Source organism: Drosophila rhopaloa, unplaced genomic scaffold (genome assembly GCF_018152115.1).
Source record: "Drosophila rhopaloa isolate 14029-0021.01 unplaced genomic scaffold, ASM1815211v1 contig_167, whole genome shotgun sequence".
NCBI lineage: Eukaryota > Metazoa > Arthropoda > Insecta > Diptera > Drosophilidae > Drosophila > Drosophila rhopaloa.
The window spans coordinates 2,062,573-2,076,025 of record NW_025335047.1 but is presented as its reverse complement, the minus strand read 5'-3'; the positions used below and the strand labels follow the sequence as shown (position 1 = coordinate 2,076,025).

Here is a 13,453-nt window from a genome sequence, read left to right as displayed (position 1 = left end):
GGTGTTGGAAGTTTACCGCTGCCGGACTGGAATTTGTATTCGAAATAGTTGTAAGTTATTACAGTTATTTACAGTTTAGATAAGCATTTAACCTATAGCATATAAAAATAATGTATTTATTAATTTTTTTGTGGACAAATATCTTAAATTCTGAGAACAGTGTAAATGTAATTCCGGATATATATTGTTTTTCAATCAATTTCGAATTTAATTTTGAGCAAATTCTGTAAAAGCAATAACATCGAATTAAAAAACGAATCATTTTGTGTATGTAAGGTTAAAATAAAAATAATTTTTTTTTGAGTACAAAATATGACAAAGGAAAACAAGAATACAATTTCCTTTTTGACAAATACCATCAAAACATATTAAAGCAAATAGAGGATTAAGTAAATAAAGAAATAACGACCAAACGTAAGAAACTAATCTTCCTCCAAGTGTCGACGGTGTTGCATCTGGAGCTCAAATCGTCTATTCAGGCGTACTCCTCGGATAAAGTTTCCCTTTTCGTTTTGGGCTTTTGTTGTTGTCCTGCCCTTGAACATTTCAATACGCCGCTGGCGTCGCTCCGCCAACTTGTTATCCTGAGATTCCGCCGGCCTGCCTGTAAACGTGGCGTTGAATGTCTTCACCGTGGAGGTGGACAGATTAAAAGCTGGTTTCGGGGCTACATTTAGGGCGGGAGCGGTGGTCTTCAAGGGCAAACGGGATGTGTTAAGCTTTTCGGCAATATGATCCTTTACGATGGTTCTATTGGCGGACATGTCGATCTGTTTTAGCGCTTTCGGACGAGGGCGATCTTCTTCAGAAGTGTGACCCTGTGGTGGTTTCTTGACCGTCGATCCCGGTAGTTGCTTCTGCACTGAATTGGTTAGCACCTTGGCGCGTTCTGCCTTCCGTTCGACGTGATCCAGCAGGCTTTCCATCTTGGCGAACTGCTTCTCGTGCATGGCCGCAAAATTGGGCATCTTGGTGCGCTTGTTGACCTTGCTGGGTGTAATGGTTCTGGTCAGCTGTATAATTCCTGAAGGAGAAACAAATTGAATTACTGAGAACTTTTATATTTTGGATTGTGTACCTCTACTGGGCTTCGGAATTCTGCTCACTTTGCAGCGGCTCTCATCCAACGACTTTGAGCGCCTACGGCGGAGATTAACATCTGAAAACGTGAGTTGAGAAAGGACTCTTCATTCCTATAAACTATAAAGAACTCACTAGTTTTCTGAAGTCCCTTCCAGCGCTTATCAATGTCCTCGACATTGGCAATCTCAACGGACCTCTGAAAGGTTACAGAGCACGACATGTTATCATTCCAATCGTTGGCCGACTTGGAACGTTTGCGTTCGTACTTCGGACCTTCTTCCTTGTTGAGACCTTTAAATGTTTGGTCAAATTTATCTGATTTGTCCGAAAACATAAGCACCGGTTTTTGCTTATAGGGCGTCGGGAATCGAAAGCCCTTCGGTTTCTTGGGTTTTAACTCCTCCGGCACAGCTAGATCGGCTAGATCCAAAATTGTTTCATTCTGATCATTTTCTGTGGTAAGAACAACTTTAATTGCCGACTTCTTAACAAATTCGGTTTTTAACTCCTCTGGCACAGCTAGATCGGCTAGATCCAAAATTGTTTCGTTCTGATCATTTTCTGTGGTAAGAACAACTTTAATTGCCGACTTCTTAACAAATTCGGGTTTCGGAACGCAAACACTTGGCTTATTGGGACTGTCAACAATGATAACGCTGGCATCGATATCTTCTGGTTGCTTGACGGGATCAACAACCAAAATAACACTTACATCCAAATCTTTTTTCTCATCTGCGTCGAATGTAGTGTTGAGCGGCGACTTGTCTGGTTCATCCAGATCATCATTTTCCATAAGCAGAGAAGGCATTTCTTCTTCCGGAACAGTTTCCTCGTGGACATTGTCTTCGACTGCCTTTTCTGTAACTTCATCCTTTCCAGCTAGTACGTTGAATTTTTCAACTTTTTCTTCGATTTTATCATCTTTTTTTTCATCTTTAACTACCTTATCTTCATCGTTATCTTGTGAAGCTGTTTTTGTAGTCTCTGTGTCATCGACTTCCTGGCTATCAGCACCCAGTGGACACAAGCCCAGTTCATCTATATCCGTCTTGGCAACGATACATTTGAATTTAGTTACGTTTTTAGATGCCCTGGAGGACTTCCTCTTCGATGGGGGCTTATCCACTTTTTCTATATTGTCTGTTTCAACTTTAAAAGTATCTGCCTGATCCTGAGGAACTTCCAGGTCTGTTTTCTGTTTATCCTCCTCTTTTTCCTCCAGAACTCCTTGCTCTAATTCCTGCTCTTCCTCGACCCTCACTTCTAGAACCTCATGTTCCATTTTCTTCTTCTTTGTGGTCATGCGCTTGGACTTGCGGCTGCGCTTGCGCGAGTTCCTGCCCACCTCGGCAGCACTCCACTTTTGGGTGGAGGGCTCCTCATCCTCAGGGTCGGCAGCCAGTGATTCGGCTATTACCTTCTTGGCGGATCGCACTATAATATCATCGTAGTCGATCGTAGGACGTACACTTTTGCGGCAGCTGCGTCGCGGTGTTTCGGCGGTCGGGCGAGGATTGCCCGTAGTGCCAGTTGGGGATTCCATCTCCGAGGTGGCGTTCATCAGCCTGAGGGAGGCTCCTCGTGTTTTTTTGGCCACTGGAGTGCCCGCAGCGGCTGAAACTTCTCCATTCCGATTGGCGTCCTTATTTTTCTGCGCACTCGGCGCCAAGACGACGCTAACATCGTTTGGTGGATTATCTGCAGTAATAAGTGGTAAGCATGCTAGATTTCAGGAGGTATGTACACTTCATATTAATTTTACCCATATTCGAGTCCATTTGTAGCTGTATCTATCGGATTTCTATTAAATAGACGCAAAATGCCAGTGATATTTCTTTTAATCTGTACGTTTTTTTTGAAGCAGGGTGTAACCGCTGCTGGTTTCTTAAAAAATACGGTCCCGCTTAGGCAATATACTAAACTGTGTTTCAGAATATTCCAAAAAAATACTAGATAAGAGTCAGTGCTGTAAGGTATTGGAACCGTAACGCTTTTTTTTTGAATTTGTAGGTATACGAATTTAGCAGTCTGAAAATATTTCTTATTTTTAAAGTTTGTTTCCATAGATCAGTGTATCAACTTTCCAACGATTCTCAACAAGAACTTTTTATTATTACTATAAGATTATTCCGAAATTCGTTTAAACAACCATTTTGGTTTTCTGGTTTCTCCGCCTTACAAGTGTGTGCTTACTTAAAATTAACATTTAGTAAAATTAATTTTTCAGTAACATCAACTATTTATTTTGTTGCACGGTCTGTTTAAACATCAAGAAACAATATAATTTTGTGTAATAAATTTATTTAAAAAACTCAAAATACTTAACATGTGAGCTGCCTTATGTGAAGAGAAGCCAGCATCAAGATGGCATCAAGGACTAGCAAATGAAAAATACATTTACATGTGAAATGCAATAAAATAAATAATTAACACTTGTGGCACTTTAATGGCTTAGCACATCTCGTTCAGGGGAGTGCCCTGTCTGCTCAGAGCTAATTGATAGGCCACTTCAAAGGCCTGTCCCAGTGTAAGAATAATTTCCTTAGCCAGCTCCTGTTGACAAGGAATGATTAGCCTACGATGGGTTTTACCATTCAACAAATTACAAACCAAGCTATCCACCATAAAGACGTGGCAATAGTGCAGATCCCGTTCCTTGGTTATGTAGGCAAAGTAGCGCAAATCTTCCGAGTCCTGGCAAACGCAATTAATGTTCTCGATATCATGGCAACAAATGGCAGTCTGAAAAACAGTAAAGATGCTGTATTTGTAAATAAATATATTAACAATATATTAACCTTTTTCTCATGATCTATGAACTTAACGCCGATGCAGGAAACGGCAATGTCCACATTGAGACGCGTCTGGAGATTGGCAGCTTTCAGATACTTTGTGGATGAGGTGCAGTTCTCGAGCAAACTGAAATCACTGACACTCGCAGCCGACTTCATGTTCTCATCTATCTTCAGCTTCTGAATGGATTTGCGAGTTGACAGGGTGCCCTGTAGCTGTCGTATTACAGTCGAGCCAAGATACTGGAATAAATAGGTAAGTTATAAACATAAACTTGTAAAAGCGTAATCCCAAAATATACTCACAAACAGGGAATATCGTATTTCACCATAAATCAGGGTGTATGGAGAGTGGCACCAATTGGAGGTGGCGCTCTGTTTTCTGCCCAGAAGCAGTTCTGCCGGATCCCGTATGTGCAACGATTGCCGCGAATCCTCCAAAGGCAGACATGTTGGCTCGTCTAACAGCTCTTCAGCTTTCTGATCGACTGCGGACAATTCGTGACCGATGTTCTTGAAAATGGTATCGATCTCCGCCAAAACCCGCGAGGCGCTGAAGTCCTCTCCCAATGCCGAGAATCGCTGCCTGGAGAGGCTGCGTCGGTGATTTTGGGCGTGTGCAGACCTCACCATGCTGGGCGATCGGAGAAACTCCCGATCCAAACCAACTTTTCCATCTACCACATCCGAGGACAAGTTCAGAGTTGATCCCTTAAACAGTCCAGCGAACGGATTGTCGGCCACGTATTCCTCCACCTGGTCGGAGCTCACCGAGGTGGTGGTCCGCGGGGATTCCCCCGGTTCCAGAAGGCCGTTCTGGCGCAACGTCACCGGCTGAATAAAGCTGAAGATCGTGCGCTCCGCCTCCGTGACCGTGGGTGGCGGATAATCCGGCGTGGGTGAATGGCGAACCGATCGCAATTTTTTGCTGTTATTGTTATTGTCCACGGCTAACACGCAGCTGCCTTCTTCTATTGGCACCAGATTCGCATAGTCGTTGTATTCGCCGTTTATTCGAGTGCGTGGTTTGGGAACCGGTGGCGATGGCAGCGTCATCTCCACATACGAAGCCACCGCTTGTTGACGCACCACAGCTGTAAATGGGCACAAAACCAGATGTTTATTTGATTGACTCACTAGCTATTTTAGGTCATATTCCTTTTGTTTTTCTGTGAATATAGACTTTGTTAATAACTTATTTCTTCTCTGAAATTAAAAGGCGATTAATATTTTCATATTAATAATGAATGGATTGTTTTACTTTCAATGATACTATTTCATGATTATCAGTCATTCTAAGTTAGCGTAGTATACCACCTACTGGTGTTGGTAATTGGCGTTTCCTAAAGGTGTTTTTAAAAACTTTACGTACTGTTGCTTCTGGTGCTAGCGGAGTTCTCATCGCTGGTAGATCCGTTCCTCAGCATATTAATGTACTCATACGATCGCGAGGGAACCGATCCGTTAGAGACGTCGTTAAAGGTCCGAAAGATTGGCAGCATTTGCTGCTTGTACACCGGCTTGTAGCTGGCCCATGCATCAGTGCCATCCCCTCGAATACAGTTCATGTCGTCGCAGGACTTCTGCTGCACAATGGGCTTCATCTGCAGATAGTTCTCCGGCGCCTTGCCGAAAACGTCCAGCGAGCTTAAAGAGTGCGAAAGTCCGTTGGCTTGGTGATCTTGCTTTCTACATGGCGAGGGGTGAGTGGGTGGTTATGGAAAAGAGACCAAACGAGACCAGACCAGTTAATTGAAGAGACGCACAACCGATTCTGAAGTTGATTCTGATGAGTGCTAGGGCTAGTGGGCGTGGACATGAGAGTGGGTACGAGTGCGAGTGGGGATGAGTGCGCTTTCCGAATGACATGAGCTGCGGGCTAAGTTAATTAGGGTCAGCAAAGATGTGGGTGTGTGTCTCAGTATTGCAGAGCATGGTGTTGCTGGGCTTACTTCCTCTGCCTGGGCGGCAGCTTCTGGCGCTGAGAGTTCTTCTCGTACAGCCGCTTGGGCAGCGACTGCGTACCGTTCTCCACAACAACAGGCTTCTGCTGTTCCCTCGCCGCTTGGGTGAACTCTGCAAAAGATCGTGGGAGGAAGACGATTAACAACACCATTAGAGTTTGGGTCATCTTGGTTAAATTAGGGGAACTTTTCCATAAGTTCGCCTTCCACATTTTTTATGGGGGAGCAAAGGCTTTTTAACATGTTACTCTTTTTATCACTTACTGTCTCGAAAGCTTTAAGACAGTATTTATTGAATTTATTTAATTTAAATTAATGTTAGTTAAGCAAAAAGGAAAATATGATCAATTTGCTGCATACTTTAAACATAACAAATATACCTTTTAAGTAACTTAAGCATAGTTTGTGAAAAGACTTTCGCATGAATATGGAAAAATATTTTAAAATTGGAATTTGAAAGTAAATTGTTTACAAAATTTGGACTGATTAGTATGTTAGTGTTTTATTATTGTACGTTTTATATGAACTGGTAAAATGTTTTACAGGTATCAAAAAAGATAAATAATTGCAGCAAGTAAGCCATTTTATTGCATCTCTTTCTCCGGGAAACTACTTATACGCACCGTTGATGGCAGCCACAATATCGTAGGTCACATGAGGCGGATAGTCGGAGAGTATGTCCAGGGCTGTTCGCCCGTTTCCATCGGTAGCGTGCACGTAGATCCCGGCCTTAAGCAGGGTGACCACCACGGACTTTTTCCCGCAGAGGGCTGCCTCGTGGAGGGCGCTTCCCGCATGGGTGAGTATGTTGACATCGACGCCGGCCGCCAGCAGCGTTTCCACCACCTTTTTATGTCCATTTCGGCTGGCAAGGTGCAAGCAGGTATGGGTGAAGATGTGTTTAATGGGCGAGCAGCCCAGAAGCTCCTCCTCGTCCTCCTCAAAACGTTTGTATGGCAATATCAGGTCGGGATCAATGCGTAGCAGGGTCTGCACCACCTGTAGACGGCCAAATTGAGATGCTAAATCCAGGGCCGTTTGAAAGCTATTGTTGCGTATGGCGGGATCTGCCCCGTAGGACAGCAATATGGCCACCACGGCGTTGTGACCATGCTGGGCCCCCGAGTGCAGCGGCGTTTCGTTTTCGATGGTCTGAGCATTTGGATTGGCCCCCGTGGGAGTGTGCATTAGCAGCATCTTGACGATGTCCTGGTGCCCCGCCCAAGCGGCCAGGAAAAGGGGCGTAGATCCGCGTATATCGGGAACATCCAGCAAGGCATTGTGGGACAGGAGTAGCCGCACAATGTTACCATGGCCATTTAGACAAGCGTGGTGCAGCGAAGTGTAGCCATTCATGTCCTGGCAATTAATGCTGGGACTTCGCCGAAAGCTGGGAATAGAAGGGGTGTTTAATATACATATGTATAACAGGTGCATATGATGACTCACCTGGACAAGGGCCCATGGCGTTTGCTTGAGTGATCCAGCAGTTTGTCTACCGTCTTGATGTCGCCGCCTCGCGATGCCTCCAGCAAATGTTGATCCTTGCCCATTGCTCATCCGACTCCTCCAAGTCTGTGTAGCTATAGGAAACACATAGCGAAAAAACACATGTCAGATTGCTTTAGCTTTTGCTCCGGTTTCCAAGACAAATGAGATCATCGTAAGAATACAGAAGTCCCACCCGCAGCCCCAAAAATCAGGTGGCGGAATCAGCTGTTGGCCCTAACACACACACTATCACACGCTTATTGCTCGTATTTATTTACACAATCTACATAAACATTCCAGCGAAACGCATGAAAGTGTTTTTGTTTATTATAGGGCGGGCTAGTTGCTCCGCCTCTTCCAAGGTCATCCGACGGCTTTGGCTGTTCCAATTGGAATTTAAATCCCGCCAATTATATTTTCTAATTTAGTTTCCATTTACCGGCTATGTCCACGTCCGTTTTGACGGTTTACTGCCATAAAATAAGCAATCCACCTGTTTGCCTCCGCGATAAGCAATCATTAAAGTTCCGCAGACCAAAACTTTATTTACGTGGAGCCGATCTAGCTAGAACTAGTGTTGTAAAACTTGCGATTGTTAGTTAATTATTACCTAGGGATGCGTGCGTGATTTAACTGGGCAAGAGCACGAAAAGGCACGGGACACAAGAGATGTCGGCGATACATAAATACATACGTTTGGTGTTTATATTCATGACTGCCCTGGTACGAAGTCAAAATCTGGATCAGTAAAAATATACAGACTTTCAAAATATAAAGAAATAGCACGAAAATTGCTCGTTGTACTAGTTGAATTGGCTTGGCATGTTTCTTGGGGTGGCCAACTAATAACTTTTAGCATAAAAAACCATCGGCAAAACCACATAGAAACAGGAGGTTAGGAACGTTAATGCACTAACTAGGACTAACTTTATTACTAAATATGACTAAATTATTTTCACGGCAAGACTTTATGGACCATTCCCTCCAAATGGATGGTGAAAGGCGCTCTGCGGGAATTGGGTAGTGACGCTCTGTAGGATTGGGTTGGAGCTTAAAACGAGCCTTCGATATAATTATTATTACTACGCTTCGATCAAAATAAATTAAAAGATATAATAGTGACCATGCAAATTTAAGCCGAAGAAATATGTGTTTCACAAATTTTGGTTATAAATATTACAAATTGGAGACTTTAGACAATACAGCCTTAAATTAGCTAATATGCCACCACTAGCACGACCCAACCGATACTTTCCACTGCACATCCCTAGCTGCACAAGCCAAATTTTTTTTTTCTGGCAAAGATTCACGTTTTTTCCCGAAATTTAGACCCACAGAACAATGGAAACGACGAGCTCCAGTCCGGTAAAGCCCAGGCGAAAAGACAAGGAAGAAGGTAAGTGGAAACAGTGAGAAATCCGCCCAAATCCCAAACGAAAAAGCGAGATGTGCCGGCACATCGGGTGCCTTTTACCCTTGATAACGCGTGTGTGAGTTCTGGTGTGCGTTTAAAACAGCCAAATTAAAGTTTAAGGTATGCCCCTGTTTTCCCCGCTTAATGCCAACCCATTCACTACGTTGCTCTTGCAGATGGTCGCGCAGAGGAGGAGGACGCTAAGGACCAGGTGGGTGAACCGCATAGGAAGCTCCTGCGGTTAGGAGAGACTCCTGAGGCAAAGGAAGTGCTACTTAACGAGGCCTACCAGCAGCCAAAACTCACACAGTGGCTTCAGACGGCCTGGACGGCCGAGAAGCACCAAGGAACCAAGGAGGATCAGACCGGGGCGCAGGTGTTCGCAGATCCCTTCCAGATCTGCCTCCTCCCTGGCATGTTAGAACAGGGTCAGAGCCAAGCGCTGGTCGCCGAGATCATCCAGAAAGTGCAGTGGTCGCGCAAGCAAATGGACCTGTACGAATTTTACCAGAGCTCCGACCTCTCCAACATGCCCACTTGCCCGCTGCTGACCAACTTCCTGCAGGTGCTCCGCAAACAAGTTCGTCCCTGGCTGGAGAAGGTGACAAACCTCAAACTGGATTACGTGTCCGCCTCCTGCAGCATGTACACCTGCGGCGACTATCTGCTCGTGCACGATGACCTTCTGAAGGACCGGCAGGTAGCCTTCATCTACTACCTTTCGCCCTGGGAAGGAGCGGAGGAGTGGTCGGAGTCGCAGGGAGGCTGTCTGGAGATCTTCGGCAGCGACGACCAATGCTTCCCCCAGTTCCCGGTGCAGCGAAAGATCGCCCCCAAAGACAACCAGTTCGCCTTCTTTAAGGTGGGCTCGCGCTCCTTCCACCAGGTGGGCGAAGTAACCACATTTGACTACCCGCGTCTGACCATCAACGGCTGGTTTCACGGCGAAACGAACGAGGCCTTCGTAGCCGACTCCATGCGCGCTTTTCCTCGCCTGAACTACCTGCAGCCCGATATCATGAATAAGCCACCGCTGGGCCTTTTCCTGAATAATGTGTATCTAAAGAGCGCCACACGCCGAAGCATTCAAAAGCGGATCGAAGAGAACTCTGAAATCTGCTTGTACGAATTCTTCAAGCGAGAAAAGTTTGAATTGGCCCGGTCACAGCTGCTGGCGGATTCGGACACTCTGAAGTGGCGAAGACAAGGACCCGCTAACGCGCACAACTACGAGGTTCTGGATTTGGCAACGGCTCGAGGCACCATACTGGAACTGCTGCAACTGTTTCGCTGCCACGCGATGTTCGACTTGCTGCGTGATTTCACCGACCTAGATTTGGCTGGCGCCGATGCCCAGAGCCCAACCTGCAGCGTGGAGCTGCAGCGCTGGTCCCACGGCAACTACACAGTGCTGGGCGACGGTCTGGCAAGCGAGGAGAACACTTTGGACCTGGTCTATTACCTGAACGCGGCGGAAGGTGCAGCGGTGATCACTTACCTCTCGCCCGACTCCGAAATGCCCGCCGCAAAGGCACCACCGAATGGAAGAAGATCGGACTACGATGGAGAAGAGGAGGACGAGTCCGTGCTGCTCACCATAACGCCGGTGGACAACGCCCTAAACATAGTGTACCGATGCGAGGGCACTACCAAGTTCACCAAATACGTGTCGCGCAACACGCCCCTGGAGAAGGGTCCTGTTTTTGTTATTTCCTGCAGCTACAAGGAGTAGCATGTGACTTTAATTCACAACATGCGCACAATTACTTCTAAAGGAGTATCAACATTCATACCTTTCTACTGTACAGAAACTAATTTACATAATAAAACTTATACAAATCACAAAAAAAATGTTTTATTTATTTATAAGCTGGATCTGGATAAATGCCAAGAACCGCACCGTACCTTGAGAATCGAAAAACTTATCTAATCAGACACTTTTCCTTGACTTTACAGATAAGTTCCGAATCGGGGCCACAGTTGCCTTCATCGTGGTCATCATTGGAATTGGCGTGCCAATGTGGTGGCGAACCACCACTGTTTATAGGTGAGTCAATGATGTCTGGCGGCGTTTTCCAATCATTTTGGATTATTTTATGCACAGAGTCAATTTGCCCTCGTCGGCCATTCTGAGCCTGAGTGAAACCCCCATCAAAACGGCTGTGCAGGTGGCCATCTACACACAGCAGCCCAGTCGTGGTCAGTTGCTCATCGCGGAACTTCAGAGTGCCTTTAGCGACAGCGGTGGGTAACTGCATCTCCAGTCAAGGATTTTTGAATACTAAGTTTACTAATCTATAGAAATATGGACTGTGGAATTCAAGCAACTGTCCCCAACAACCAAGACCCAGGAGGCTCATACACCGGCGGCTCTGGAGAAGTTGTTGCTGGAGGAGAATATCCAGAGTGTTGGCGACTTTATGTTTATCGAGTGGCCGAAGCTGCAAGAGGAACTGCTGCTGACCACCGAACGATCGGCCCTAATGCGAAGTGATACAAGTAAGTACATTCTATATTGATCGAAGATTCTATAAATATAGTTGCTTAACATTGCTAAGAAAACCACTGCATATTAATGATATTTGTTTTATATATGCTTTAATGTCCTAAAATATCGAAAATTTGATCTTAGATTCTCAAGGTCCTCGATAGTATAGTGGTTAGTATCCCCGCCTGTCACGCGGGAGACCGGGGTTCAATTCCCCGTCGGGGAGATAAGTCTTAATTTTTTCTTATTTTTGTATTTCAAAAATATTTGTTATATTTATATTTAAGAATTGAATTATTGAAATAAATAGTGTATTATTTATATAAATATAACAAATATTTTTGGAATACAAAAAAAAAAATTTTGATAACTTATCTCCCCGACGGGGAATTGAACCCCGGTCTCCCGCGTGACAGGCGGGGATACTAACCACTATACTATCGAGGAATATGAAAAAACAGACAAAATTTTTATGGGAAATAAAAACTTTTATCAACTCTATGCATAAACTCTATTGTATTTAATCCTTTTTAGCTTCTAACAAGATCGCCCAGCTGCTAAATGCTAAGATCCTGCAGACGTATCGCATAAATCAAATATTGAGTACAGACGAGAGGATGGGAGCAAAGTCGGAAGCGCCGCAACCAGCCTACGATGTCATTGTTTCCGTCTTGAATCCGAAACCTCGCCTTACCCACGCCCAGTGGAACATTGCCATGGCTGTGAGAAGTAAGCGTTAAGGAATCTTAGAATGTCAGCCTTTACTCATGCTTATCACCATTTCTTGCAGCTTATATTGAACCCTGGTTGGCGCAGGTGTCTGGCGTATCCAACTATACTGTGCGATCGCAGTGGAAGTACCGGGTGTCCATCGAGGCAGATTTCAAGCAGGTTCGCGATCAGAGCAAATTGGGGCGACACTATGCCCTGCAGGAATCCTCCCTGCCTCATTTACTTACCTCGATTGCCCAGAACCTGAGCGCCAGCACCACCGACAAGCCGGCAATCAATCTAGTGGTGTACATTCCACCTTGCCACACGGCTCCGCTGCACATCTACAACAGCAAGGGGCAGCGGCTGACGCGGAACGGCGTGGATGCCTTTATTTCGCCGCCGTGGGGCGGCTTCATCATAGCTAATCCGCCGGAACATGTCTGTTTGGCGGCCGTCAGCGATCAGCAGCCAGTGCCCTACCACGTGAGCACCACGGACAACATGCAGGTGATGCTGGACCAGCTGCACAAGCTCCTCGACATTAGCAGCGAGCTGCAGATGGAAGGCGTCAAGGCGGTGGACATCGAGCAACTCGAGCCTCGTCGCTGGGAGTACGAAGCTTACCTACGGCGCAGCGCGATTCGCCACATTGCCACGGCGAGCAGCACCCTCCAGAGTCTCATAAAGCTTTTGGGTAAGTCTTCCATCCATAAATTAAAAAAAAACAATTAAGGAAAAAGCGGAATTTTGATAGCACATTTTTTTTGTCAGAAGAGATTGTATTAACCAGAATTAGAATATAAATCTGCATCGGTATAAACAAATATCAACTTAAGTAAGTGTATAGAAGTAATATATTTTGTTTAGCCTCTATAAATTGTCTTATTCCATGCCTATAAATTAACTGTTCCGTAAAAGATCCGATAATAAAGTAACTTTTAATTAAGTTTATGTCTTATTAAGTTTGTACTGCATGATGAGTTTAATAACCAACTTAAACCGTATAATAATATTCTCTTCCACCTCTCGTTTAGATCAAATCAGCTACATTGTGATAGACGACGAGGTGGGCGCCGCAATAACAAATTCGTATTCCGACATCTTGGCCGCCAAGGCTGCTCTTCTGGAGCACCGACTGGCCGATGCCTCCATGATGGCCAAGCGGGCTTTTGTGGCCTCGGAGCGGGGGTTCTTCGATGCCAGTCTGCTGGCCCAGCTGTACTTCCCCGACGAACAGAAGTACGCCATCTACATTCCACTCTTCCTGCCCATCATGGTGCCCGTGCTCAGTTCCTTCAACATGTTGCGCAGTGTGCTGCAGGCCAGACGGAAGGAGAAGCAATCGTAAACGAACCGCAACCAAATATCATCTCTTCCTATTAAAACTATACATTCTTAATAAGCTGTTGCTGTTTCCGATTATTGGTTCACTTTGGTTTTATGTAGTACATCTCATCGTCAATGCCTCGTGGCTTTTTATTTTGGCCGACTTGGTAGTACTCCAACA

At 45.3% G+C, this 13,453-nt stretch overlaps 3 protein-coding genes and 2 non-coding genes across 6 annotated transcripts; 2 read left to right on the top strand and 3 right to left on the bottom strand.

Annotated features, from left to right (window-relative positions):
• Window positions 1-86: 86 nt before the first annotated feature.
• On the bottom strand, window positions 87-2,977 carry LOC108046671. The gene is made up of 4 exons (XM_017126516.2): window positions 2,846-2,977; window positions 1,216-2,781; window positions 1,079-1,159; window positions 87-1,024 (listed from the first exon to the last, which is right to left on the bottom strand). The coding sequence occupies exons 1-4, from the start codon at window positions 2,859-2,861 to the stop codon at window positions 423-425; spliced, it is 2,265 nt and encodes a 754-aa protein (XP_016982005.1). The 5' UTR covers window positions 2,862-2,977; the 3' UTR covers window positions 87-422.
• Window positions 2,978-3,367: 390 nt separating this feature from the next.
• On the bottom strand, window positions 3,368-7,890 carry LOC108046658 (ankyrin repeat and sterile alpha motif domain-containing protein 1B). Its single transcript, XM_017126496.2, has 9 exons — window positions 7,770-7,890; window positions 7,289-7,422; window positions 6,463-7,229; window positions 5,828-5,951; window positions 5,248-5,564; window positions 4,182-4,969; window positions 3,882-4,118; window positions 3,694-3,825; window positions 3,368-3,636 (listed from the first exon to the last, which is right to left on the bottom strand). The coding sequence occupies exons 2-9, from the start codon at window positions 7,390-7,392 to the stop codon at window positions 3,535-3,537; spliced, it is 2,571 nt and encodes an 856-aa protein (XP_016981985.2). The 5' UTR covers window positions 7,393-7,422; window positions 7,770-7,890; the 3' UTR covers window positions 3,368-3,534.
• A 700-nt stretch (window positions 7,891-8,590) lies between these two features.
• On the top strand, window positions 8,591-13,348 carry LOC108046631 (prolyl 3-hydroxylase sudestada1). 2 transcript variants are annotated; one of them, XM_017126453.1, is made up of 7 exons: window positions 8,591-8,726; window positions 10,701-10,791; window positions 10,849-10,988; window positions 11,046-11,243; window positions 11,767-11,961; window positions 12,023-12,640; window positions 12,981-13,348. In XM_017126453.1, the coding sequence occupies exons 1-7, from the start codon at window positions 8,672-8,674 to the stop codon at window positions 13,292-13,294; spliced, it is 1,611 nt and encodes a 536-aa protein (XP_016981942.1). In that variant the 5' UTR covers window positions 8,591-8,671; the 3' UTR covers window positions 13,295-13,348. The 2 variants fall into 2 exon arrangements, with proteins under 2 accessions (XP_016981942.1, XP_016981943.1); XM_017126454.2 differs by lacking the exons at window positions 10,701-10,791; window positions 10,849-10,988; window positions 11,046-11,243; ... (1 more) ...; window positions 12,023-12,640; window positions 12,981-13,348 and adding an exon at window positions 8,921-10,595.
• On the top strand, window positions 11,387-11,458 carry Trnad-guc. Its single transcript has one exon. It is a non-coding gene; the product is annotated as a tRNA-Asp (tRNA).
• Trnad-guc lies at window positions 11,608-11,679 on the bottom strand. The gene has a single exon. It is a non-coding gene; the product is annotated as a tRNA-Asp (tRNA).
• Window positions 13,349-13,453: the final 105 nt, after the last annotated feature.